The sequence below is a fragment of the Gopherus flavomarginatus genome, chromosome 9 (genome assembly GCF_025201925.1).
Source record: "Gopherus flavomarginatus isolate rGopFla2 chromosome 9, rGopFla2.mat.asm, whole genome shotgun sequence".
In the NCBI taxonomy this organism is placed as follows: Eukaryota; Metazoa; Chordata; order Testudines; family Testudinidae; genus Gopherus; species Gopherus flavomarginatus.
This window is the reverse complement of record NC_066625.1, coordinates 58,647,070-58,673,852: the sequence shown is the minus strand read 5'-3', so window position 1 is coordinate 58,673,852 and position 26,783 is coordinate 58,647,070. Positions and strand designations below refer to the sequence as shown.

The following is a 26,783-nucleotide window of genomic DNA, read 5'->3' as shown; positions in this document are numbered from 1 at the left end:
TTAAGTTTGTCTTCCTTGAAAAATAAATACACAACTATTAATTTGGACTTTAAGAATGCGTCAAAAAGTAATTTGCTTCAGAAGGTCACATTTGCATGAGGCTCAAGCACAATCTGTAGAGTAACACTGTATTGTGATTTCATATATTTTATATCTAATATTCTTCCTTTTTACTTTTAATGATTATATTAGTGGTTATGCTACAGTGGTTGGAATTATAGAGTAATAATTGCCAAGCCTATAAATGACCGCTTATGTACTGTATGGTTGGACGAGTATCATATGCTGGGGTCAATTATCTAAAACATTATTGGCTTCGATATATCTTTAAATGTACAAAAGCCTACAATATAGATATCCCTCTATATGGGCAACTTACCTTGTCCAAAAGTATATACATGACCGTCTTTTGTCAATGCAACAGAAAACTGCGTTCCACAGGCAACTTTCTTTATTCCAATTCCACAAAGAATATCTACTTTCTGAGAATAAGAAAGAAAGAGCTAAATACTGTTCTATGAGTATACATATGGAAAGTAGACAAAAAACTCCTCCATTTTCCCCTTCCCTCCAAAAGTGGTTTATAATTTCAGACAGACCATTTATATGTTATAGCTTTAGTGTGGTTCTTATATTAAACTTGAATGTATTAAACAAAGACACTGATTTCTTGTAAAATTTAATTATATTAAACATATTATTCCACATTAAATGAGTCTGACTGCATCTCTATACTGAGGTAAAAACCTCTGTCCTTCAAGCTAGCCTTCAGGTTTCTACTATTTCTAGAGTTGTGGAAGGGTGATTGCTAGGGTTTATAGAGACCATTGTGGCAATTATTAGTCTCAGTTTAACAGAACAATTGATAATTGTTTGCACGCTAAGCACTCAGGTAGGAATTTTCAACGTAAACTGGGGGCTTAATTCCCACAGGCTTCTTTGAAAACCCAACCCTCAGATACCAGTTTTGTAAAAATACTAGCTAGTGATTTATGTAACTATACTAGTCAATATATTGCCTTAGTAAAATTTTCAAAAGCAGCTATGTCCCACTTAAAATTACTTGTATCTTTTTGAAAATTTACATCATATAAAAAATTAAAATAAGAAGTTGAAAATTTGCAAACACACATTTACAGACACTAAACAATTATTCAAAGGATCATTTCAGTATGAATTCTAACCTGTGGTGAGGATTTTGCTGTGGAATTTCCCAGACCAAGTTTTCCATAATCTCCATCTCCAAAAGCCCACACCATTGAGCCATCTGTGGACATAACTACAGTATGGTTTAGTCCACAGGCCACCTGGTAAGTGCAATACAGTTTTAATTAGTTTTTCATCAACTTACTGATACAAAAAATAAAAAGCCATATTCTGAAAAATAAAATAAAAAAAACTGAAACTCTTTTCTAAATATTTAGAAAAAAATGTTAAATGTTAAAAACTTTTGTTTAAAATTTTATACTGATGGAATACAGCAGTGTTTATACATTAACACTCTCAAATAACATTCTTTAGACAGTTCTTCCCTTACCTAAACTGTAGAACAGCTTTCAAATTATATATCCTCATTGAAGCTCTTTAAACATTAATTCAGTAGTGGTTAGGGCTAAAACAACAAAGGCTAATTTTATCACTCTCTTTTTCACAATTCAATGTTTATAAATGTTGTAAATTTGAGACACATCATTGCAGCAAAAGGATCAGATTATTCAATAAAAAAATAATGAGAGATTATTATGGTTAGATATTTGAGAGTTCTGAGTGTATTAAAAATGCAGAGGCAGTAAAAACCATTAACAAAAATTATAAAGAGAATTCTTAAACTGACACTACTAAAAATCATATAGCAACTGAACATCCTCAGACAGAACAGTTACTAACAAAATACATTTTGTTACATAATTGCATGTAAGTAGATAAACCATGCCTGTCCAATCTGATAACCCTCCAGTGCTGTCACTCTTTCAGGAAGTTTCTTGTTGGAAGTGTTTCCTAGACCCAGTCGACCATAGTCACCATTTCCAAATGTGAACAGTTTGCCATCTGCGGTCACCACCGCTGAGTGTTTAAAGCCACATGACATCTAGAAGCCAGAATTAATATTAATTTTAAAATGGAATATTAGCATCATACAATTCAAGAAAGAGGAGAACAGAACTTTCTGAATGCAGACCTAGTCATTCCTTACAGTTTAAGAGGATAATTAAAAACTAGACTAACTGAATAAATTAACTGTTTTACATTCTTCTTGTATTTCAATAACAATGTTATAAAACAATTAAAAAGTCTGAATACAGGATGACATGGGGAATCAAATCACAACCAAAGACAGACAAAAGAGTTCTCCCCCCCAACCCTCTCAATAATCAGTTTACATAGTAAAGGAAGGAGTTTGAGTTCACTTGTTTCAATTTGTACCAGCACATCTAGCTGGGATTCTTATTCATATTTCTGTGAATACTGAATTCTTTAAAAAAGCATGCTAAATGATTTGCCTTACTTTCCAGTATTACATTACCAGGTCAATTATACACTGTGCAAATTCCCCACCTCTGTCTTCTTTTTCATCTGTTTGTGGTTTCCCATCTTCGTCTCAAAAGAATTATTTATAGCAAAGACCTTTGTTTCAGTTTTTATTTTAAAATTTCCCAGGAATTTATCAGTGTTAGTTACAATTTTTTTTTTTTAAAAAGGGTGAAAAATCGGAGGAAAAAATTAACTTCAGAGTTTTCTGGGTAAATATTGTTGGATGATGGGACAGATAAAAAGCACAGATTTACCTAGTGTAATGTACTGGATTTTCTTAATATAATCAGTATTTTCAGTGGCCCAAAATTTGGATGAAAACTAGTAAAAACCAAATAATAGCTTTTGTAAAACTCAAGAATTTTTTAAGTGAAAATAAGTAAAAACTTAAAATGAAGGGCCATATCAACAGAGAAGAAAAGAATTCTCTCTCTTAGTAAAGAATTTAGACTCCATTATCCCATGTTTCTCAAATAATGTCACAATACAGTGCATAGAATATGAGATCACCAGATACACTATGTCTGATAAGTCAGCTCATTCCCTGGTTACACCAAAAATATAAAGATAGAGAAGTTTTCTAATGAACCACACTACGAAAGGTAAAATGCCTCCCCCTACGTTTACAATATTATTCCTGCTCATATAAGTATCAATGACTTAAAAATTAATAATAACTGCCTACATATTACAGCATGTTTGAATGCAGAATGTTTTAAACTTTTATTTTAAATTTGTAAAATGTGCAATATTAACTACAGGAAATTTATAGTTTTTCCAAAACTAAGCATAATGTTAAAAAGACAGTATTTTTCTAATGGTATCTTCAGCAAAACAGTCCTTATTTTAGTGATGTAAAACTGCAGTAGTAGTCATTAGCCAGTCACTAGCACATAGATGCACAAAATTATTTTATATTGCAAGTATATGAAAAAAATCAATGGTGTCCTATTTGTTCACGGAGAATGCAGACAAAAACAAATTTGTAGTGTTCTAATATTTGAACATAGATGCAGCTAAGCATGAAGATACAGTGGTTGCCTTACGACAATCAACATAGTATGTCAGTCATATTTACTGACATCTTCAAACTGAAACTGAACCAAATGATAGCACATATAATGGTAATTGAGATTAAAATTATGTACTGTCAACTATTCAAGCCAATATAGATATATTGCACAGTTGCCATCAGTATAAATGCTTGGGCTGCAGTTCCTTAGTATAGAAGAGGGAGCTGCCCCAGTGCATTCTCCACAAAGTGCTCTCAATTTTGGAACCAACTCCCCATCTTGGTCTGAAACAGCCTGACTTTCTTGACCCCCAGGGCATGCTGCAATCTTGCTTATCTACCCAGGGTTTTCAGGAGTGAAGGTCATCAAAAGGGGCTGATATTTGTATGGCAATAAAAATATTATTGGGATTGATTTTATTACATTTGTTATTGTTTGTGTGTGGGTGCAGACTAGCTGCTGGCTCTGTTTTTAATTTAATTATAGTTTTAATTTTGGTTAAAGACACCAACAGCCAAAGACAGGCACTTTTTTATACAGCGTTACAATACACGTCAGTACCAGTACTGTATTTCACTATTTAAGCGAATTTAGAGCTAGTGAAAAAGGCTAGTTTGACATAAGAATGGCCACACTGGATCAGACCAACGATCTACCTAGTACAGTATCCTGTCTTACAAGAGTGGTAAATGCCAGATTCTTCAGAGAGAGTGAACAGAACAAGGCAATTTATAAAGTGATTCATCCCTTGTCGTTTAGCCCAGATTCTAGTGGTAACAGGTTCATGGACACCCAGGGCATGGGACTGCGTCCCTGACTGTCTTGGCTTACAGACATTGATGGACCTATACTCTATGAATTTAGCTAATTCTTTTTCAACCCCCTTTATACTTTTGGCCTTCACAACAGTCGCAGCAATGAGTTTCACAGGTTGACTGTGTTGTGTGATGCAGTTCTTCCTTTTGTTTGTATTAAACCTTCTGCCTATTAATGTAATTGGTGACCCTTGGGTCTTGTGAGAAGGAGTAAATAACTTGCCCTATTCACTTTTTCCATGTACTTTCTCATAATTTTATAGACCATGATCATATCCCCCCCTCAGTTATCTTTTTTCCAAGGTGAAGAGTAGTAGTCTTTTACATTTTTCATTACATGGAAGCTGTTCCATATCCCTAATCATTTTGGTAGCCCTTTTCTGTACTTTTTCCACGCAGTATTCCAGGTGCGGACATAACATGGATTTATACAGTAGCAATGGAAGCTTCACCAACACTACTCTACTAGTCCACCTAAACTTTGACACACGCACCTCAGTATTGAAAAGATATTTCAGTTTCCATTCTCTTTCAGATTTTCAGTCTTCCTGAGACTATCAACAGCTCAAACAAGAAAGCCAATTAGCGTGAAATGCAATGGTGAGTTTTGTGCTGTTGACACTCTTAGCTGGGAACTTGACTGAAACCACTGACTCATTTCACAATGGTCAGAGAACCATGAGCTGATGATGACTTTTATTCATTACTTACCTATGCTGAATTCAATTTTGTGACATTGAAGAGAAAGGCTCCACATCCCACAGTCCCTGTGTCAGCCACCCGTTTGCTCACCTGCATTTATTAATGAACCCTAGCTAATGTTCCCAGCAGCAACTATCATGTCTGCATTTAATAGGTGAATAAAAAATTTGTTCTTGAACCTGTGCCACTTCTTCTCCTTGTAAGGCCTCTATTTGCCTGGGTCTGCGCTGTCTGTCACTGTTCCCATGGCCCAGTTTACCATAATCTCCGTCTCCCCAGCTAAAGACCTCACCACTTTCTGTCAAAGCCATGGAATGTCCATCAGATCCACAAGAGGTCACTAGCTGTGTTACAACAAAACCTTTAACAAAATAAAAACAAAATCAGAGTAAGTTAGAAATATAAATACAATTATTTTGCATTGTACAAAATAGTCCATAATAACAATTACAAGCTTGTGAATGGAATCAGCTCTGTATATATAAATCTGTATATAGTCTTCCTTTTCCTTTAAGATACAACTTATGCTTGAACTGCTGCAGTAACAAATATGTTATTACTAATTATCTAATTCTACTGTGACAGTCTATTAAGTTTGTTTAGGTGTTCAGTTACACAAATGTATTTCCTTTTTCAGTCCTACTTAAAATGATAAATAATAGTTTAAAAACATTAAGTATAGCATGAATAAATGCATCAAAAGAGACTAACAACATATGGTTAACATGAATATAAGATCTTTATTAAAAAGAGTAAATTATTTTATTCAGTAAATCTGTGTAAAGACTTAGACAATTGTCCTTTTAGTTTCTGAAATGCGAACTTCTGCCTCCTAATAGAACAACTCAAAAAAATTAAGACAATTCTACCTTGAAGTGCTGAAATAACAGTTAACACATGAAGGTCATCAGAATTTCCTTGTCCCAATCGGCCATAACTCCCTTCTCCACAAGCCAAAACTGTACCATTAGCTTGAATGACAAAAGTGCAGTTCTGACCACAAATAACCTGGTTAAAGAAAGAAATTAGTTTTTTTTTAATGCAATTACATCATAAACAATGAACCAAAATGTCTTTATGCATAACCTGAATTGAGACTACAAAGCTAAAAACAACAGGTTTGGGACAACTACCAACATATTTCTTGGTTTAATCACTTCACTGTTACTTAACTTATTCTGAATTTAGCAGAAAAATATGTATTAAACTAAGGGGGTTTTACCACGTAATCACATCACAATAAAATTTTTTCATTCAGTGTTTTGCGTGAAGCTGGCCCCTAGAGATCTAAAAATGGCACCACACACAAAGAGCTCTCTTCATGATCTAGATATAAAGACTTTCCCTTTTTCTGCAAAACTATTTGGTCTGGTAGCATGTTCTTCAGTGAGATTCTCAATGTATTTCTTGAAGCAATTTGGCTGTCATTATTTCACTCTATATTCCAGCATCACATTATTTCAGAAAGCAATCTTGCAATATGGATTATATCAAAACCGTGCAGATATTTTTTTACATTGTACTCACTCTAACCCTAAGAAATGATTTTGCCAGTTTTGAACAGTTTCTTCGTGTGAATTTGGCAAAAACTAGAGCAAACCTAATAAAAATTCTATAACTGGGGAAAGTACCTTACACGTTCTGTGGTTCTTTTGTTTTTTGGAAAATTAGCACCAAGTCCAAAAGAGATATTGATAGACATTTTGTAACTAACAACTGAAAATAAGGCAATGTGTGAAGAATAAAATGTAAATCTCTCCTAACACTGTTACCTGTTGAGCCTGTGAGAATGAAGGTGCTGCTACCGGTATCATGACATTTCTACCAGCTTCTGCTAGCTGCCCATGGCGCCCTGCTCCCCATAGATACACATCACATTTGCCACCAAGGTGCCAATCCTATGAAACAGCATAAAGGAGCACTTGAGACATTATATTGATAATTTTAGTATTTTAAATTTAAAATAATCAATTTTACTAACCTCAGGCCTTGATGTTGCCCAGGACATAATCTGCTCATCCATACCATTAATCCATTTACTGTTATCCTGAATGATTAAAAACAGATATATTAGGGTCAGCCCACCACTTGTACATTATTCTTTCAGTTAATAATCTTGATTTCCCTTCAAATAGTCACTTGGAAGTGGCAAGCCTTTTCCTAGCTGAAAAACTGTTACATGGGTCTACTACTGAACAACAAACTGCTTTTGAACATAAATGTAAAATAGTTTTAACTGTGACTAAAGCAAAATTTACGTACAAATTATTTTTTATAAATTAATTCATAGTCAATATCACTCACGTAAACTTGAATGCATCATTTTTGTGCTTGGCGTAGACCTATTTTTCTTAATATTGGAATCTAACATTTAATATTGTTACCATAAGAAAAAATTCTGACTCATGAGTGTCTAAAACTACTTATGGTAAAAAGGGTTGCTTTTAACTGTTGCAGTGGAAAACAAGCAAAGTGTGCCACTTAAAATAGGCTAGTAGAAGAAAATGTGACAATGGATTCAAGAGATGTATAGAAACATAAAATCTGCCATGCAGATTTGGACCAACAACCTGCCAAGTCTAATAGCATGCATCTTGCACTGGCATATGCCCAATGCTTCAGAAAAAGGCAAAACCCCACAGTGCTCTTGTACACAGAAGGGAATCCTTCCTGATCACTGTGATAACCTATGTGAGTATTTAAAAATAAAGGACTATGGTATATGTGAGGTCAATAGGTATATAGCAAGGAAAGCAACTAGGAAGAGCCATAGTTATGTTTTCCCCATGAAGCCTTAATTTTAGGAGAATACAAGTGAAAGTATTTATTTGCAAAATTATACAGACTATACAGAATTATACAGATAAAATCCAATAAATACAAAGTTTCCACTTTAGGTTCACCTATCACAACCCATTATATTGGCATTTGGTAGTGCCAATATAGCTGAAGTGTAGGACTACTCTGAAAAACTACTTTAAAGATGGCATAATAGGGTCCATTGCCTTTCAATGACTCCATATAGAATTTACTCTGTCTGCATGTTAAAAAAAATGAATTAATTGTCAGCCAAGCAAGCTTCCCTTGGAATGTCATAGTCAAGACAAATTCTCACTGATTTATGTAACAACAATAGAGGGTCTGCAAATGGAACTTTGTTAATTCTGTTGATTTGTAAATGGGAATTAGTCCAGCTCACTTCTTCCTGTGTCAACTCTGCAGGCTAAGACAATATAACAAAAACTTACTGTAGTTAGTAAAGCAAGTAGATAGGACTCTGAATATACACAGAGGGAGCAGATCTGCTAAACAGGAAGATGCCACTTTCACACTATTACTTCTATTACAAACATTTATATGGCATCAATTGCCACATTTTATATCAACTAAAATAAAACCTCTGTACTCTCTTGGTATTTCCATTAAGTAAAGCATAACAATTTACTCTTTACACGCTTTTCAATTTTTTCAGCTAATTATTACAGATGTTATCTGCACAATACAGAGCATTCTATACATATACTTAATAATTGGCAGAATGCAGTGCATATTACCATTAGAAGTGTAAGCTCATCCTCTGGCACAGGCTCCAGATCTGGAACAGTAAAGGATTCTGGAAACTGTGCTCCTTTGGTCAGAGCTTCAGCAGCTTTTATAGTAGTTGAAAAACATTCTAACCAGGCCCACTCTGTAGGATTCCAAGCTGAGGGATCAGGGAGGCAGTTCTGGTGATGAGGCGGTATTGGTGGATTGCACAAAAGCTGATCGAGGTGAAGCCCCACAGCAAGTGAAGCCAGGCACTGCATATAAGGGCTATGAACAAGCTGATCTCCACAGACCACATGGGGCTGGAGGGAAAAAATGGAAGGTCAACATATGAAGCTAGAGGCATGCTTTCATCACTTCAGAAACAGTAATTCTTCAAAGCTCTTTCTGTAGAAAACATTTTCCCAGAAAAAACCCTTTCCAATAATTTTCATTAATTTCCCTCACAATGAGCCGAGACCATTTGTCAAAGTACCAGACTTCACTCTGCAGTATTACTGCTTCAAATACTGAATGAAACATATTAACATGATTTCACTAGCAAATGCACTTCAGCATATTATCAAAAATTATCATTTTTTAAACAAGGCGTATCACTCAATATATTACAGTATAAAACAAAATTTGGTTTTTTTTTTTAATTTGGTTTTTCTTTCTTTCTTTTCCCCCCTTTCTTCTTTTTAAGTAGAATACAATACATACTGGAATAATTCTTTAACCTAAACAGCAAATTTACAATAATTTGATGTCATTTATAAACAGTTTAAATAATTCTCTGAAAAGCATACAATAATTTTCTCTTCATTTTCTTTTGCATGTTAAGGAAGACACAAAACGCAGCTTTCAGACATGATTTTGTTTCTCTTTGGTTGGGAAGCTCTGAAGAATGAAAAGCAGAAGTGGGGAAGTGAGCATTATTACATGCCTGAACAAAAATAACCTGAAGGAAAGAGGTTACTATGGCATTACAACACATGATGAACAGTGATTGAGAAATCTACTGATGGTGACGCATGCTGTAGCCATAAACAGATGAGGAAACGTATCAGAGTACCAGCAAAATAAAGTACTTGTGACATATCTCTGTGCTCCTAGGCTTAAAGGCCTCAAATGAGTGGACAAAATTTGGAGATGTGTTCAGGAAAAGGATATGTAGCAGACTTAGCTGCCCGCTGCATGGAGTGCTGTAATGTACCCAGCTAGAGAGAACTGGATAGGTCTAAATGGAAAAAATGTACCTTGGACTCCAAATTAGGGATTTAAAAGATTAACTGGTTAACAGATAAGCTTGATGCTTATCAGTTTCTGTTAACTATTAAACTCTACCTAAGCAGAGCCCCGGGGGTGGATATGGCAGTGGGGCCCCATCAAAATGTGGGGGTGCTTCAGCACCCCCCTGCACCACTAACTCCCCGGTTAAACGTTTAACTGTGTAACTGATAGAATTTTAATTGGTTACACGGTTATTGTTTTTACATCCTTACTCCAAATTGCTTACTGCTAAAAGAAGAGCAGCATCCTAGTTTGTATGGAAATCTGCAAAGAGGTTTTGTTATTAAAGGTCATTACAAAAGGTGACTAAGTGATAAAAAAAGTCAGATAAGTTTTGCAGAGTTTCCTATAACTATTCTCGCAGAGATTCTGCAGTAGACAGAAAAAGGACTTCATAAATATGATTCAGACATCTAATCAAATATGTTTTTTTCAAAGTCCACATGTTCTAAAGATAGAGTGTCTCAGTTAGCCGTTGTTAAGAACTATATTAGAATCAAGCCAGAGAAAAGGCGATTAAAGTAAGTGATGGATGTCTTGTAGGATAATGTCTGGTTGCAGTTCAGGAAATCAAAATAGCCTGAATCCAGTAACCAATTAGTCTCATAATTTAATAACAATCCAGACATTGTTTTGTGTCAACAACAGATGTCATGGGTAGAATGGATCTAGATTTCAGTGTGTAACAATAAATTCTATCTGCACTGCCCCCATCATATATATTCACACTGATGGGAGGGACATGATACAGGACTGGCAACAGCAACAGGATCAGAATCTTTGGTTTTTAGTTAAGGCAGTTGGTTTCTTATTTTTAAAGAGACGGAGCAGAATAGTGTCTCTCTCTTCTATTTGTTTGAGTAGATATACTTTCTTTCCTCATAACTGGTTTTCTGAGAAGTATACACAGGATCCTATATCCTTCTTGGTATATCAGTCCCCAATTCAGGAAGGTTAGTTCACAATTTTTGTAATTTCTGAAATTCTTTAGGACATTCTATTGACTGCTCAGTAGTGTTAAGGCACACAGCGATTTCTGTGAATTAACTTCAGCTATACAACTGAATAAATTTGAGAGAGAGTAAGTAAGAGCATGGAAAGTACTAATGGAGTAGTTCAGTAGGCAAAATCACATTATTTGCATTAGGACCATATGTTAATTCCAGTGAAGAGATGCAGATATTAATACCAGCACCAGAACTGAGGATCTGAATAAACACTTCCAGAGAAATCTGTATGTTCCTGTATTAAAAAGGAAACACTGGCTATAATTCATAGCAAGGCCCTGCAAGAGATTTTGTGAAGATTATTTGTATACCAGTCCTTACAGTCACAAAGAAGCTAAAAGAATGAGATTCTGAGTGGATTTTGCACACAGGAAACATTATATATATATGCAACGAATTGTTTTCTAAGACATGAGAACAATCTCCTAGCCTTATCATTTCTTATTCTGGAGGAGGATGCAAAGTAATGGGGACAAGTTTAACACCACGTTTAAGATCATTCAAATTAGGCCTCAAAACAACCATTTTGAAAATACATGTGGATACCACAGAAATTAAAACAAACAAGGGAGAAAAAAGCCTAACTTCCTGGGTTTTTTTTTGGTTGGTTGGTTGGTTGGTTTTAAGGGACCGGGGGCGGGGAGGGAGCGGTTTGAGGCTGCTTTATCTGAGTGCTGCAGTTAAAGCAATACATCAGTGCGTGTGTAGCGGTGAGGTCAAAGTGAGTTAACAAAGCAGAAACTTCTAGGATAGCCAAAACACCTACATAAGGCCACAAGAGACCAGGATCTTGCAGTTGGTGACAAAATAAGAGAAAGATCAGAAACAGCCTGACATCAGGAAACTGTAGTTCTGCTAGAGTACTCAAAAGAGTAACTGTAAATCTGATGTCCAAAGTGGGATTGAACCTCAACAAAGGTTTCTTGGATTGACTGTCAAAAGTTTAAGACAGTTGTAATTCAAGACAGACATCTCATGTTACATATGTCAGTATTTGACATTCTGCATTCAACTATTCTTACCTTTTCATAGGCATACTGTTCCTGAAGCATTACTGGCAAACGTTCCAAGAAAGCCCTCATGCAAGGGGCCATATTTAATCCGAAAACTCCCTGCTGTTTCAGTGCAGTCCTACATGTTGCAAGGACATGATTGGAAGATATCCACTCTGATGTGCAATTCACCACCAACACATCCTGTTCAACAATACAATCACCAGATACATTTTATATACCAGAAATTAAACACAGGAAACATGCTTATTCAGATCAATCTGACTACTCTCACTAATTGTCTTCGTCCCACTGCTCAACACCTAAAAGTATCAGTGTGAGTACATAACAATGCTGAGTGGAAAGAAAAATTATGTACACCTCTACCCTGATAGAATGTGACCTGATATAACACAAATTCGGACATAACGCAGTAAAGCAGCGGGGAGCCCCGGACCTTTAAAGCACCACCTGAGCCCCGCTGCTTTATACCACGTTATATCCAAATACGTGTGGAGCCCCAGGCCCTTTAAATCATCGCCCGAGCCCCGCTGCCAGAGCTTCGGCAGTGATTTAAAGGGACCGGGGCTCTCTGCAGCGGCTGGAGCACCGGGTCCTTTAAATCACCCTTGGGGAAGCCAGTCCAGTCCGGCACGGCGTATCGGCTCTTGCCGGTATGCTATACCGGACCAAACCCGATATAACGCGGTCTCACCTATAAGGTGATGAGATTTTTTGGCTCCCGAGGACAGCGTTTATTGGGGTAGAGGTGTACCTTTATCATCTCTGTATTTATATAACACTTAAAATGATTCTTCTTAGACAGCATTATAAAATGGGCTGGTAGCACCTATAATTATTGAGGTTGGCTGATATTTCTCATTATAAAACCATTTTCAGTTTCTTATAACTTTGCTAAACTTTAGATGTTTGAGGTGTCATCCTCAAGCTCAATTTTTAAAAAAAATTTCAACCAAAATGGTTCAGCCATTTTCCAAAAACAAGGCTAGGGAAAAATACATCAAGAACAAATCATGCCAAACCAAACTAATTTCCTTCTTTGACAGGGTTACTGGGCCTCGTGGCTGGGGGAAAGCAGTATATATTGATTTTAGTAAGGTTTTTTACTCTGTCTCACATGATATTTTCATATGCAAACTAGGGAAATGTGGTCTAGGTGAAATTAGTATGAAGCGGGTGCACAACTGGATGAAATACTATACTGAAAGTAGTTTCAACAGTTCACTGTCAGACTGAGAGGGTGTATCTAGTAGTATATAAAAACACCCAGCATATAAAATTTCAGCCCAAATGGTTAAAATTTAGTAAAATTATAAGCCAATGAAAAATGAAGGTTACTCAGCAGTACCACTTACAGGTGAGTAACTTTCATTTCTTCTTCAAATCACTTCAGCACGTTCGATAATTTGATAAACAGAACTGTCTTCCAAGGAAGGTGGGATGTGGTTTTCTATTTAAACAGTGACTGAAGTACCACTGTACCAAACTGAGCATCTGACCAAGATACATAATGTTTTGTTAATGTAAGAATAAAGCTCCATGTAGCAGCTCTGCAAATTTCTGCAATGGGAATATGCCTAAAGCAGTATGCCACTAAGGCCTGGTCCACACTACACAGTTAAATCGATTTAAACAGCTTTAAATCGATTTAACTCTGTACCCGTCCACACTACAAGGCACTTTAAATTGATTTTAAGGGGTCTTAAAATCGATTTCTGTACTCCTCCCCAACGAGAGGAGTAACCCTAAAATCGATATTACTATATTGATTTAGGGCTAGTGTGGACGGAAATCGAAGTTATTGGTCTCATTCCTTTAATGTAGCTACTCAGAGTGCACCGCTCCGGAAATCGATGGTAGCCTAGGACCATGGACGCACACCACCGAATTAATGTGCCCTAGTGTGGACGCATAAAATCGATTTTATAATATCGGTTTTATAAAACCGGTTTTAGTAATTTCGATTTTATGCTGTAGTGTAGACGTGGTCAGAGGTTGCCTTTGCCCTTGTGGAATGGGATCTAATCCCTACTGGGACAAGGATAGAGACTAATTTGCAGCTCTCTTCAATGCATTGTCTAAGCCACTTAGATAGTCTTTGTGAAGTAAATGCCTGTCCTTTACTATTTTGTGCATAAGAAAAAATATCTGGTAACTTTCTAAACTCTTTAGTTATATTTAGATAGAAAGCTAAAGCCCTTTTAGCATCTAGTGTGTGAATCTTTGCTTTGCCTCAATGAGCATAGGATCTAGGAAAGAATACTGGCAGATTAACTGATTGGATGAGATGGAAATCGGTTACCACTTAGAATAAGAATTACAGGTTGGGGGGAAAAGTCACTTTGTCCTTGTAGAAAATAATGAGAAGTGGGATCAGCCATCATGGCCTGAAGTTTGTTTACTCAGTCTTCTGGCAGATGTTATGGCTATAACAAATGTTGTTTAGATTAACAGGTAAAACCATGAACATTTATTCAGATGCTCAAAGGAAATCTTCATAAACTGTGTAAGGACTAGGTATAGGTCCCATGATGAAGATGTATCTTTGACTGATGGATAGATGTTCACTAGAGCTAAGCCCTGGTCTCTAAAATATTCTGGGGTGGATCTTTCTCAGTCTCTCCTTTGAAGCTGTTCTATTTTGCATAAGTAATTAGTCATTAGGCCAGAGAGAGCAAGAAAGAATGACTCTATAGACTGGTGATTAGAGGACTCACTTGGGAAGTGGAAGACTCAAGTTCATGTTCCTGTTACAATTACTATTTAATTATTTATAAATAGTGGAACAACTTCAACAAGAGAGAGAGCCCCCACCACCATATCATCTCATAGTCCAGTGGGTAGGGCACTCTCCTGCAATGTGGAAGACCCTAGTTCAAATCCACATTAGCCAGAGGGGGGAATTTACTTCAGATCTCCCACATCCCAGGTGAGTGTTCTAACCACTGGGCAAAAGATCAAAAGGGAGGAACCACTACCTCCTCATTTTGTGACTGGTGCCTTTTAGATAAAAACTATTTGGCAAATTCATGTCAAATTCACAAATAGTTTTGGCTAACTGAAAAATGCATTTTTCTAATTTCATGATAGGCCAAAAAGAAAAAAAATCACCCAGTTCTATTTGCAATAGGACAGTGAAGAAAGGTACTGTACAATGTTAAATTCTACATTTTCAATCTGAACACAGAGACTATTTTAACCTTCTGAAGCAGATATTTCTTCTAAGACAGACACATTTCACATCTCTCCCATAAAGAGGGGTGACATTTCTCACACACAATAAATTTCAAAATGACAAAGCAAAGCAGTCACCTGGGTGCATATTTTTTAAATGAATTCCCCATTTCTCTCTCTCATACACAAAGTCTGAAAACTAAACTAAGTTTTTAAACTCTTTTTTAAAGATAAGAGGGCAGCTGAGAGTCAAAACAGTGTATTCTGCATGTAAATAGACAAACTATGTACAGCAGAATTTTCATTACTCAAGCTCCTTTAACTGACAGTAAATGTGTGTGGATAACATGGACTAAGCAGAACAAGGAGAGAAATATGCTAGCAGTTTGTTAGAAAGAAAGGTTTGGGTAAATGGGCTTCTTTTTGTAATAAGAACCTTTCCTTACTACTCACAAATTTAACTCAAAAGAACAGCATTTTAATATACAATAATACCTTTGATCTATTCGAGCAAGCAGCTACTCCAACATCAGGGATCCATACTGCAGTCTGAATAGCTCCAGAACCGATCACAACACTTTGTAATACAGAGCCATCCTAAAATCAGAAATCTTTTAATCAATACACATATTTAGTTATTTAAACATGTGAATTTATCATCCTGTAGTACTGTAAACACCCCCCAAACATTTCAATTAATGATTGTTTAAAGTATTTTAAATCCCTTGAACTAACATTCCTACACAATAGTCGGAAAGGCATATGCATTTTCCAAAATATATTATTAAAAGTTAAAATTAGCACTGATATAACATCTTCAAAGTGTTTTACACAGTCTCAACAGCCTGTGAAGAAGGCAAGTATTACTCCCTTTTTTCAGAGAGGAAAAACAAAAGCATAACCTGGCTAAGGACCTGAGGCCATAAATGACTTAACCAGGCACATAATTAATCAGTTGCAGAGCCAGGATTAGAATTCAGGTATTTTTTCCCAAATCTTGTATTCATTATTCTCGACTACGCTTCCTCTAAATTTTATAAAATATTTATCAAAGAAAACTATGAAGACATAAAATTATCCTTCAGCTTTTGATCTTAAATGTACCTGTTTTAACAAACTAAGAAATATAACTAAGATTTTATCACGGTTATTCGTAGTAAAAGTCACGGACAGGTAATAAACAAAAATTCAGAGAAGCCCTTGACCATCCATGACTTTTACTAAAAATAATGTGGGGGTAAGAGCTGATAGGGGGGATGACTGAAGACTAAGTGGGGGAGAGGAGAGCTCAAGCTGCAAGGCCTAACTGTTCTGGGTGCCCCTGCCACCTGTGGCGGCGGGGATCTCCGGTTGCCGCTGCCACTCTAGAATCCACGAATTCTGTGACATCCATGACATAATCTTTGGGTAATCTTTAATATAACTCAAAGACAACCTTACCCGTAAAGACCAAATGTTCATGAGCCCACCGAGCCCACCAGACACTAATATCAGTCCATCAGAGCTGAAGGTCACAGTTCGAACAGGAGTAATATGTCCTCTCAGCTGATAAATGCACTTGGCATCTACTGCTTTTCTGTATCCATCCTGCAAATTATTTCATCATTATGACATACCCTGGACTACATACATAGAAAATTGTGAATAGAAAAGTGTTTCAGATTTAGACTTCTTTGCAACCAGTGTACAGATTTTCTTGGTACAACTACTTTTATTTCATCAAGGAAAGAAGAATAAGGCACCATAAAAAAAAGGCCTTATGGAAGCATTCAAGCTGATACAGACTATAAGCACCTACAGTGACGATGCTCTCTAAGTAAATATATCTAAATGCATATTTACTTAATAAACTTAGTTTTATTTGTAATTATTTTAGTCATGTTTTATAAGGATGCCGTTAACTTACTACCATCTATATTTTTCTCTTCAAAATACCATACGCATTCAAGACCACATTACGGCTGGATCTTACCTTTGTAAAGAACATTTTAGTTAAAATTAAGTCAAGGCAAATTTGTATGCTAAGAAATTTCCAATATTATTTTAGTTTTCTCTTTTGGAAATAACTGCATAATTTTAAAAGAACTAGATACCATTACCAAGTTTTAGCCAAGATTACTAGCTCTTGCAAATAAGTTGTTTTGAAACCTTGCCCTCCCATTTAGAATCATAGACCTTAAGACCATAATGGACCACCAGATCATCTAGTCTGACTTCCTGTATGTAACAACAGGCCACTGACAGCACTCAGCACCCACACACTAAATTCAACATCCAAAATTAGACCAAGAATTACAACCCACAGGAAATAATACTATTAGGCACAGAATAGGAGGGACCGAGGTGCAACAATGCCCGAAGTACCTGCAATGGCAAGGAACTGATTAAGGGAAGTATACTCAGATAATCCTGGCAAGTGACCTGTACACTAAGGCTACAGAGGAGGGCGAACCCACCCCAGGTCACTGCCAATGAACCTGGGGGAAAATTCCTGAGCATGTGAGCAAGAACCATTTCCTGCCTTGGAAACACATGCATGTGTGTAAGCACAGACAAATTAAAATAAATGTAACTTTTTAAAACTAAATGGTTTTCAAATATTTCCCTCTTCTCCATCTCCACCCATGTAGATACTTAAATATTTTGCTCCCATCCTTTCCTATAATTGTAGAAAAAGCCATGGATACAATTGGGTTAAGATTTCCTAACATTTGCTCAACTGTCTTTACCTTGCCACTTGTTTCCTGTTCCCACCATCCTTCTGAACTACTTGAGCTGGACTGCAACATGATCAGCATATCCTGGGGAACACTCCAAACACACACTAAGCCATTCTGGCATCCTCTGAAGAAAGTTAGAATAAATCACATGAAAACAAAGTAAAGATATTAACATACAGCACCAATCAACAAACGTTCTAAAAGTATGTCAGCCTGTTATGATATACATTTAGAGCAAGGTGATTAAGAAAGATAATCTGCTTAAAAACAAAGTCCAAGGGCAGCAGATAATTTTTTAAAAGTTGTATACAGATTTAGGAGTAATACTCACTTAAAAAGTGCATTTTTTCTTTACCTCTTTCTTAATACTAAATTTTGCCAAAACTTTTTGTCAGTACCACTACATTTAAAAGGAAGTTAGTGAAGTAGCATCTCCAATATAAAAGGAAAACTGAGGCAGACTGGAAAAAGGAAAAACTTATTTTTCATTGTACTGTTTGAAATTTTACTATATTCTTTAATTCACTTATTTTTAAATAAAATATGCAGATGTGACAGTGATTTTTTCTATTCCTACTCAAAATATTTAGGAATATTCTCCATAGGTTTTCATCCTATTTTTCACATTAAATATTTTCATATTTAACCTAATACCCCCTTGCAATCATTGTGCCATCATAATGTATAGGTCCCAGGTATATTTATCAGCACAGGAAGTATTTGCAACTATGGACATAATGGGCACATTTCACAATGATTAGTTGATATTTCCAATAACATGCAAACATACCATATTATGTTTTCACTGTGATTAATTCAAGTTAATTAACTAAGGTCAGCCCTGGTCAGTACTTGGCGTAGAACCCTCCAGAGAAAAGCCTAGGTGGAGGGGGAAAGCTGTTGGTGATTCAGTAATGGGCACTTTTTGTATTTAAGTCAGTGCTGAACCAGTGTTCTACAATGCCCACAATGAACAGCGTGTTGAATTTTGTTTGTTTGTTTTTTGTTTAGAATGAAAGATGCTACATATAAGTTACTATAAGTATTAATAACCAGTACAAAGACTACACAGGAAGTATTAAAGCAAAAATGTTAACGTACGTAGCCAGTAACAACTGCAGCTTGGGTCCTTTCCCTGGAAGGCTGCACCAGGTAATACTGTTCACAATAGCTGGATGGGAGAGTGAATGCAAACGTCTCCAGCATCCCCCTACATATCTCCAGAGTTTCACTGTTTCCTCTTTGGCACATGTCATGAGAATCTTACCAGTTGGATCCCACTTCACACTAACAATGGTGTCCTAAAGAATTCAAACAAACAAACAAAAAGATTACAACATTCATTGTCTTCATAATGTGACTTACGCAATATGAACATCACACAAATAAAACTAAACTTCCTTCCAGCACAAAAGTATTAAGCACTTGAACTTCATGTACATCGTCATATAAACCACAAAAAAAAAAGAACTATGTTGATGATTTGATGCAGCAATTTATAACACAAATGAAGTCAGATCTGGTGGTTACCACAGTTTTATGAGTGCGAGAAAAAGAATGGTTACTTACCTTCTTGTAACTGTTGTTCTTTGAGATGTGTTATTCATGTCCATTCCAATCAGGTGTGCGAGTGCACATCCACAGTAGCCGGAAGATTTTCCCCCACAGCAGCATCCGTGGTGTTCCCTCTAGTTGCACCTTCATGGAGCCCAATAAAGGGCCCTGCCAACCTGCTACCCCCTGTTCCTTCTTGCCGGCTACTGCAACAGAGGGGTAGGAGGGTGGGTATCAGAATGGACATGAACACCACATCTGGAAGAACAACAGTTGCAAGAAGGTGAGTAACTGTTTTTTCTTCTTCTTTGACATCATGTCAATCCCAATGTTCATGTTCATGTCAATTCCAATCAGGTGACTGACAAGCCCAAGTTCAGGAGGTGGAGTCGGAGTTGTCCACTAACTGGAGTACTGCTCGTCCGAAGGCCACATCATCTCTGGCCTGCTGGGTAATTGCATAGTGCGTTGTGAGTGTATGAATGGAGGACCACGTAGCCGCTCTGCAGATTTCCTGAGTGGGAACCTGAGCCAGGAACGCTGCTGATGAAGCTTGCACCCTGGTGGAGTGCGCAGTGATTGGAGGTGCAGGAACCCCCACCAGGTTGTGGCATTCATGAACGCAACACATGATCCATGAGGAAATGCATTGTGACGACACAGGCAGACCTTTAATTCTGTCTGCCACTGCCACGAATAACTGGACCGACTTTCTGAATGGCTTCGTTCTCTCGACATAGAAGGCTAGCGCCCTACGGATATCCAGTGAGTGAAGTCTCTGTTCCTTGCTGCTGGAATGCGGCTTAGGGTAGAATATCGGGAGGAAGAAGTCGTGGTTAATGTGAAACTGCGATACAGTCTTCGGTAGGGAAGCAGGATGAGGTCTGAGCTAAACCTTGTCCTCATAGAACACGGTGTAAGGGGGCTCTGATGTTAGGGCTTTACGTTCAGACACCCTCCTGGCCAAGGTTATTGCCACCAGGAACGCCACCTTGTAAGAGAGCTAGAGCAGGGAGCACGACACCAAGGCTCAAAGGGGGGTCCCACGAGTCTAGGAAGGACCAGGCTGAGGTCCCAAGTCAGGACAGGCTGCCAGACACCTTTTAGAGACCAGCTGACCATAGGGTTAGCAAAGACAGAGCAGCCCTCCGCGCCTGGGTGAAAAGCTAAGATGGTGGCCAAGTGAACCCTTATTGACAACATTGAAAGCCCCTGCTGCTTGAAATGGAGGAGGTAGTCCAGAATAAACAGAACTGAGGCTAGCATTGGGAACAAATGGCACTGTGCCGACCAGACTGAAAATCTCTTCCACTTGGCAAGGTAGGTAGCACTCAGAGAAGGTTTCCTGCTGCCAAAGAGGACTTGTCTAACCTGGTCAGAACAGGAAAGCTCCATAGGGTTCAACCACGGAGCTTCCACGTGGCAAGGTGCAGCAACCCGAGGTTCGGATGTTGGAGACGACCGTGATCTTGTGTCAGAAGGTCCGGGAAGAGCGGTAGGGCAACCTGAGCTTCCACGGACACATCTAGGAGAGATGTGTATCAGGCGGGGCCAGGCTGGAGCTATCAATATGACCTGAGCTCGTTCCCTCTGGATCTTGAGGAGTACCTTGTGAACGAGCAGCATGGGCAGCAAGGCGTACAGGAGACAACCTCCCCATGGGAGGAGGAAGGCATCCACGCTGGAGCCCACCCATACCCAGGCTGTGATTTTTGAAGGAGCAGAACTGCTGGCACTTCCTGTTGCGTCATGTGGCAAATAGGTCTATCTGGGGAAATCCCCACCTCTGGAAGACTGAATGTGTGACATTCGGAGGAAGGGACCACTCGTGGCCCTGAAAGGACCTGTTGAGGTGGTTTGCCAACTTGCTCTATATCCCAGGGAGGCACAATGCTTGTAGGTGCACTAAATGTTCAACATAAAAGTTCCACAGCATGAGGGCTTCCTGGCACAGGGGGAGAAGAGTGTGCACCCCCTTGTTTATTGATATAGAACATTGCTGTGGTGTTGTCTGTCATAACTGATACACATTGCCCCACTAAGTATGCCTGGAAGGTCTGGCACACCAGACACACCGCTCTCATCTCTCTGACACTGAGGTGGAGAGCCAGATCTGTCTGAGACCAGAGACCCTGAGTTCTGCGGTCTCCTAGATGTGTTCTTCAGCCCAAGTCTGATGCATCTGCCACTAGTGAAAGAGATGGCTGTGGACTGGCGAAGGAGACCTCTGAGCACACCTCCTGAGGGTTGAGCCACCAAAGGAGGGAGTCAAAGACCGGGCAAGGCAGGGTCACGATCCTGTCCAAGCTGTCTGGGGGTAGTCGATACTGATCATGACTGGAGCAGTCAAAGCCTGAGTCTGGCATGCTGCACCACGTAGGTACAGGCAGCCATGTGTCCCAGAAGCTTCAGGCAGTTTTTAGCTGTGGTGGTGGGAAATTGTCTGAGACCTCGAATGGTACCGGCCAGGGCCTGGAACCTCGCTTCTGGCAGGTATGCCCTGGCTTGGGACGAGTCCAGTACTGCCCCTATAAACTATCCTCTGAACAGGGCACAGAGTCGATTTTGCTTCGTTTAGAAGGAGACCCAGGTTGTCAAAGGTGGCCCTGATGAATTTGACTTGAGCTTCCACTTGGGTCCTGAAGCAACCCTTGATAAGCCAGTCACTGAGGTATGGAAACACCTATACCTGGTGCCTGTGCAGGAACACAGCGATGACTGCCATGCACTTGGTGAAGACTCGAGATGCTGCTGACAAGCTGAATGAAAGAACTGTAAATTGATAGTGGGCACTGTTCACCACAAACCTGAGGTACTTCCTGTGGGGCTGAGTGACTGGAATATTAATGTAAGCATACTTCAAGTCGAGGGTGGCATACCAGTCTGCTGGATCCAGTGAGGGGATGACGGAGGCCAATGAAGCCATGCGGAACCTGAGTTTCTTTACAAACTTGTTGATTTCTCGCAGGTTCAGGATGGGCCTGAGGCCGCCTTTGCCTTTTGTTATTAGGCAACACCGGGAATAAAAGCCCTCGCCCCTATGCTCCTGAGGAATCTCCTCCACAGCCCCTAACGATAGGAGCAACTGCAATTCCTGGATAAAGAGTTGCTCCTGAGAAGGGTCCCTGAAGAGAGATGGGGAAGGGGAGTGGAAGGGCAGGAGGGCACAAAATTGGACGGAGTAGCCCTTCTCAACTGTGAGGAGCGCCTAGCAGTCCAAGCTGATATGAGACTATGCACGGTAGAAAGGGGATAGTCGGGATGAGAAGGCAAGGCGGGGTGGATCCAGTCTTTGGTGTAGTATACTGTCCTCAAGCATGCCTTCAAAAGACCAGTTTGGGCCCTGAAGGCGGCTTGGGTTGTCCCGAGCCCAGCCAGAGGGTTGACACGACCTTCTCCTGCTGGTCCTGTTTCTCCTTCAGGACCCATCCTGGTGGTTCTGGTGACAGAACCGAGGAGAAGGCTGTGGATGGAAGTGTCTCTGCTGCACTGACAGTGTATAGAGGCCGAGGGACCCAAGGGTGGTTCTGGAGTCCTTTAGGCTGTTTAGCCTCTTGTCCATTTTCTCTGAAAAAAAGGAGTCTGACCCTCAAAAGGCGGGTCTTGTATGATTTGCTGGACCTTATAGGGGAGACCAGAAACCTGGAGCCATGAACCCCTTCTCATGGCTACTCCTGTGGCCATAACCCTGGTGGCAGCACACCTCGTCAAGTGCCATCTGCAGGGACGCCCTGGAGATCAGTCTTACCTCCTCAACCAAAGCTGAAAATTTGGCAGGGGAATCCGAGGGGAGGAACTCCGTGAATTTAGCCATCGCCAAGCAGGCACTGTAGGAGTATCTGCTGACGATGGCCTGCCGGTTAGATATTAGGAGTTGTAGTCCCCCCGTTGAGTACACCTTTTGCCCGAATAGGTCTAATTTTTTAGCATACCTATTCCTGGGAGAAGGGCCCTCAAAGCCTTGCCTCTCCTACTGATTAGCAGCGTCCACCACCGAAGAGTCAGGCTGGGGGTGGGTATATAGATGTTCATAACCCCTGGAGGACACAAAGTACCGGAGTTTGTTACACTTGACAGTGGGTGGCAGCGAGGCCAGGGTCTGCCACAGGGTCTTAGTCATGTCCATAATTGTCTTTATAAATGGTAAGGCAATACAGGAAGGGTGCGAGGGAGCCAGGATGTCAGCCATAGAGCCTGCATCATCTACCACTTTCTCTGCCTTAATGCCCAGAAACTGGGCAAACCGACACAGCAACTGCTGCAACACCTTGGAGTCTTCCAGAGCTGGGGCTATGGAAGTGACCACCTGCGCCTCACCTGGTGAAGAGGAGGAGGAGGCCACCCTCTACCCTCCCCACCTGAGTGATCTTGTAACCCTGGGAGAGACTGTGGTTGGTTGGCCCAGTTCCATGAAGGGCGCGGGTATTGGTGCTAACATTGGGTCCCACGGCAGCACTGGTAATAGACATCTAGCATAGCATCTGCATCAGGGTCTTCATGGATGCAGTCACAGCTGGTGTCAATGACGATGTCGGTGCCAGTGCCATCGTCGGTGCCGAAGATGCAGCTGGCACCATAGCAGCAATATGAGCCACTGACGCCTCCAGTGCTGAAGGTGGTGTTGGGGGCGGCACCACGGTTGGTGCTGATGCTGTGATGGTGCCATGGCCACTGGCATTGACTCCGGAGGTAATGGCTCAGTCGCTGGTCGTGGAGGAACAAATGTGCACGCCATTGATGCAGCTCTCGAGTGGGATCCTTGGCTCCAACTCTGGGCTTGATGGAAAGCCCACAGAGTCCAAAAGGGCCATTGAGCTGGGTTCTGCCATTGTGAGGGCCACTGCATTGGGTGGGACCCTGTACGGCATCTTGAGCTGGACCTTCTGCTCCTGCTATAGTCAGAGCGGTACGAGTTGAAGTGTGACTCTGATGTTTCAGAATAGGATGACCAGGTTAGCGCTGCACCTCTTGACAGAGCATTGGAAGCCTAGGGACTGACTGCTCTCCCTGGATGGAGGCGCTGGCTTCGGGGGGGAAAGGGTGCCGAGGTGACAGGGATCGGCATGATATCATCGCCAGCTTTCCCTTTGACTGAACGAGGTGCCAGGATGGAGCCTGCAATGCTGGTGCATTTTCCTGCCTTCGGGATGAGAACGGTGCCGTGAGTCTCAGGCTTGGTCTACACTGAGGGAGGGTGGTGGGGGAAGAGAAGAAATTGATCTAAGTTACGCAACTTCAACTACGTGAATAACGTAGCTGAAGTTGACATAATTAGACAGACTCAGGGCGGTGTCTTCACTCGGTGAGTCGACTGCTGCAGCTCCCCCATTGACTCCGCCTGCGCCTCTTGCAGCGGTGGAGTACAGGAGTCGATGGGAGAGTCCTCGGGGATTGATTTATCGTGTCTAGACTAGACGTGATAAATTGACCCCCGTTGGATCGATCGCTGCCCACCGATTCAGTAGGTAGTGTAGACATACCCTCATGAGGTCCTGCACTGCCTCAAAAGCCTCTGGGGTGGACAGGAGTGGAAAATGCTTCAAAGGATTCGGCAAGCGCTGCGGGCCTGGACTCAACTGCCTCACTTGGGCAGGAATCAATGTAGCTCCACTCTGAGCCTCGGAGCCGTGGCCCAACCGAAGTGCCACTGATGGCTGGTCCCTGGATTTTGCCGATGGGGATTGGCCTCTTTCCATCTTCTTCTTCTGCGCCGCTGATTGGGACCAGTGCTGAAGGCTGGAGTGCCCCCAAGAGGCTCCATGATGGTGCTGAGCCTCCTTGGCAGTGTCTCTCTTTGACCGAAGACGGTGCTGGAGCGCTCTGTGCCGAAGACGACACACTGGGAGGAGGACTTTAAGCCACCGCTCCCTCTCTGTAAGAGTTCTGTGTCAAAATTCCTGACAGATTTTGCAGCAGTCTTTTTGGTGACCCTCGCCCAGCCACCGTAAAGAAGAAGTGTGTGTGGGGGGGTTACTTTTATGCATGCAATTCATGCAGTCCTGGCAAGTCGTGAAGCCCGGGGATCATGGCATGCCCCGGTGACAAATAAAGGTGGGGGGACAGAAAACGGGGGGACCCTCCCATAACCGAAACTTTTACATGAACTAACTACTCTGTACTAACCAACTAGAACTAACTATCTACAGCAAAAACTGAAAGTACTGCTAAGCTGCTTGGCGAAGCAAGAACAAGGGGAAGTTCTAGTTACCGTCACTGGTGGTAAGGAACTGAGGGGGTGCTTGGTTGGCAGGGTCCTTCATTGGGCGCCATGAAGGCATGACTCCCCAGGGGGCACCCTGGCCAACCCCACAGATGCTTCTAGGGGAAAACTCTTCTGGCTACTGAGCACATGCGCACAAGCATACCTGACTGGAGAATGGAATATGGGGGAAAGAGTCATAGAAAGTACATGATAAGCAAAATTCTCTTTCTACAAAATGTTTTTCAAAGTATCCTGCGAAGCTTGATGCAACTTTTTAGTTATGGAGTTGTAATATGGAATTACTCCAGGGAAGGTGGTAAGGTGATAGGGAATAGCCAGCATGGATTTGTAAAGAACAAATTGTGTCAAACTAATCTGATAGCATTCTTTGATAGGATAACGAGCCTTGTGGATAAGGGACAAGCGGTGGATGTGATATACCTAGACTTTAGTAAGGCATTTGATATGGTCTCACATGATATTCTTATAGATAAACTAGGAGAGTACAATTTAGATGGGGCTACTATAAGGTGGGTGCATAACTGGCTGGATAACCGTACTCAGAGAGTAGTTATTAATGGCTCCCAATCCTGCTGGAAAGGTATAACAAGTGGGGTTCCGCAGGGGTCTGTTTTGGGACCGGCTCTGTTCAATATCTTCATCAACAATTTAGATGTTGGCATAGAAAGTACGCTTATTAAGTTTGCGGACGATACCAAACTGGGAGGGATTGCAACTGCTTTGGAGGACAGGGTCAAAATTCAAAACGATCTGGACAAATTGGAGAAATGGTCTGAGGTAAACAGGATGAAGTTCAATAAAGATAAATGCAAAGTGCTCCACTTAGGAAGGAACAATCAGTTTCACACATACAGAATGGGAGGAGACTGTCTAGGAAGGAGTATGGCAGAAAGAGATCTAGGGGTCACAGTGGACCACAAGCTTAATATGAGTCAACAGTGTGATACTGTTGCAAAAAAAGCAAACGTGATTCTGGGATGCATTAACAGGTGTGTTGTAAACAACACACGAGCAGTCATTCTTCCGCTTTACTCTGTGCTGGTTAGGCCTCAACTGGAGTATTGTGTCCAGTTCTGGGCACCGCATTTCAAGAAAGATGTGGAGAAACTGGAGAGGGTCCAGAGAAGAGCAACGAGAATGATTAAAGGTCTTGAGAACATGACCTGTGAAGGAAGGCTGAAGGAATTGTGTTTGTTTAGTTTGGAAAAGAGA

General features: G+C 40.4%; 1 protein-coding gene across 10 annotated transcripts in view; it reads right to left on the bottom strand.

Moving 5' to 3' along the window:
- The window catches only part of HERC1 (HECT and RLD domain containing E3 ubiquitin protein ligase family member 1), a 234,589-nt gene that overhangs the window by 26,300 nt on the left and 181,506 nt on the right, over nt 1-26,783 (bottom strand). For all 10 annotated transcript variants that reach the window (XM_050966953.1, XM_050966944.1, XM_050966945.1 and 7 more), the window contains exons 56-68: nt 18,896-19,095; nt 17,804-17,918; nt 16,515-16,661; nt 15,570-15,671; nt 11,910-12,083; nt 8,617-8,910; nt 7,044-7,109; nt 6,835-6,960; nt 5,932-6,070; nt 5,242-5,423; nt 1,934-2,089; nt 1,185-1,307; nt 380-482 (exon numbers count right to left, since the gene is read on the bottom strand). In XM_050966953.1, the coding sequence (XP_050822910.1) occupies nt 380-482; nt 1,185-1,307; nt 1,934-2,089; nt 5,242-5,423; nt 5,932-6,070; nt 6,835-6,960; nt 7,044-7,109; nt 8,617-8,910; nt 11,910-12,083; nt 15,570-15,671; nt 16,515-16,661; nt 17,804-17,918; nt 18,896-19,095 (1,927 nt within the window). The remainder of the gene's footprint in view (nt 1-379; nt 483-1,184; nt 1,308-1,933; nt 2,090-5,241; nt 5,424-5,931; nt 6,071-6,834; nt 6,961-7,043; nt 7,110-8,616; nt 8,911-11,909; nt 12,084-15,569; nt 15,672-16,514; nt 16,662-17,803; nt 17,919-18,895; nt 19,096-26,783) is intronic.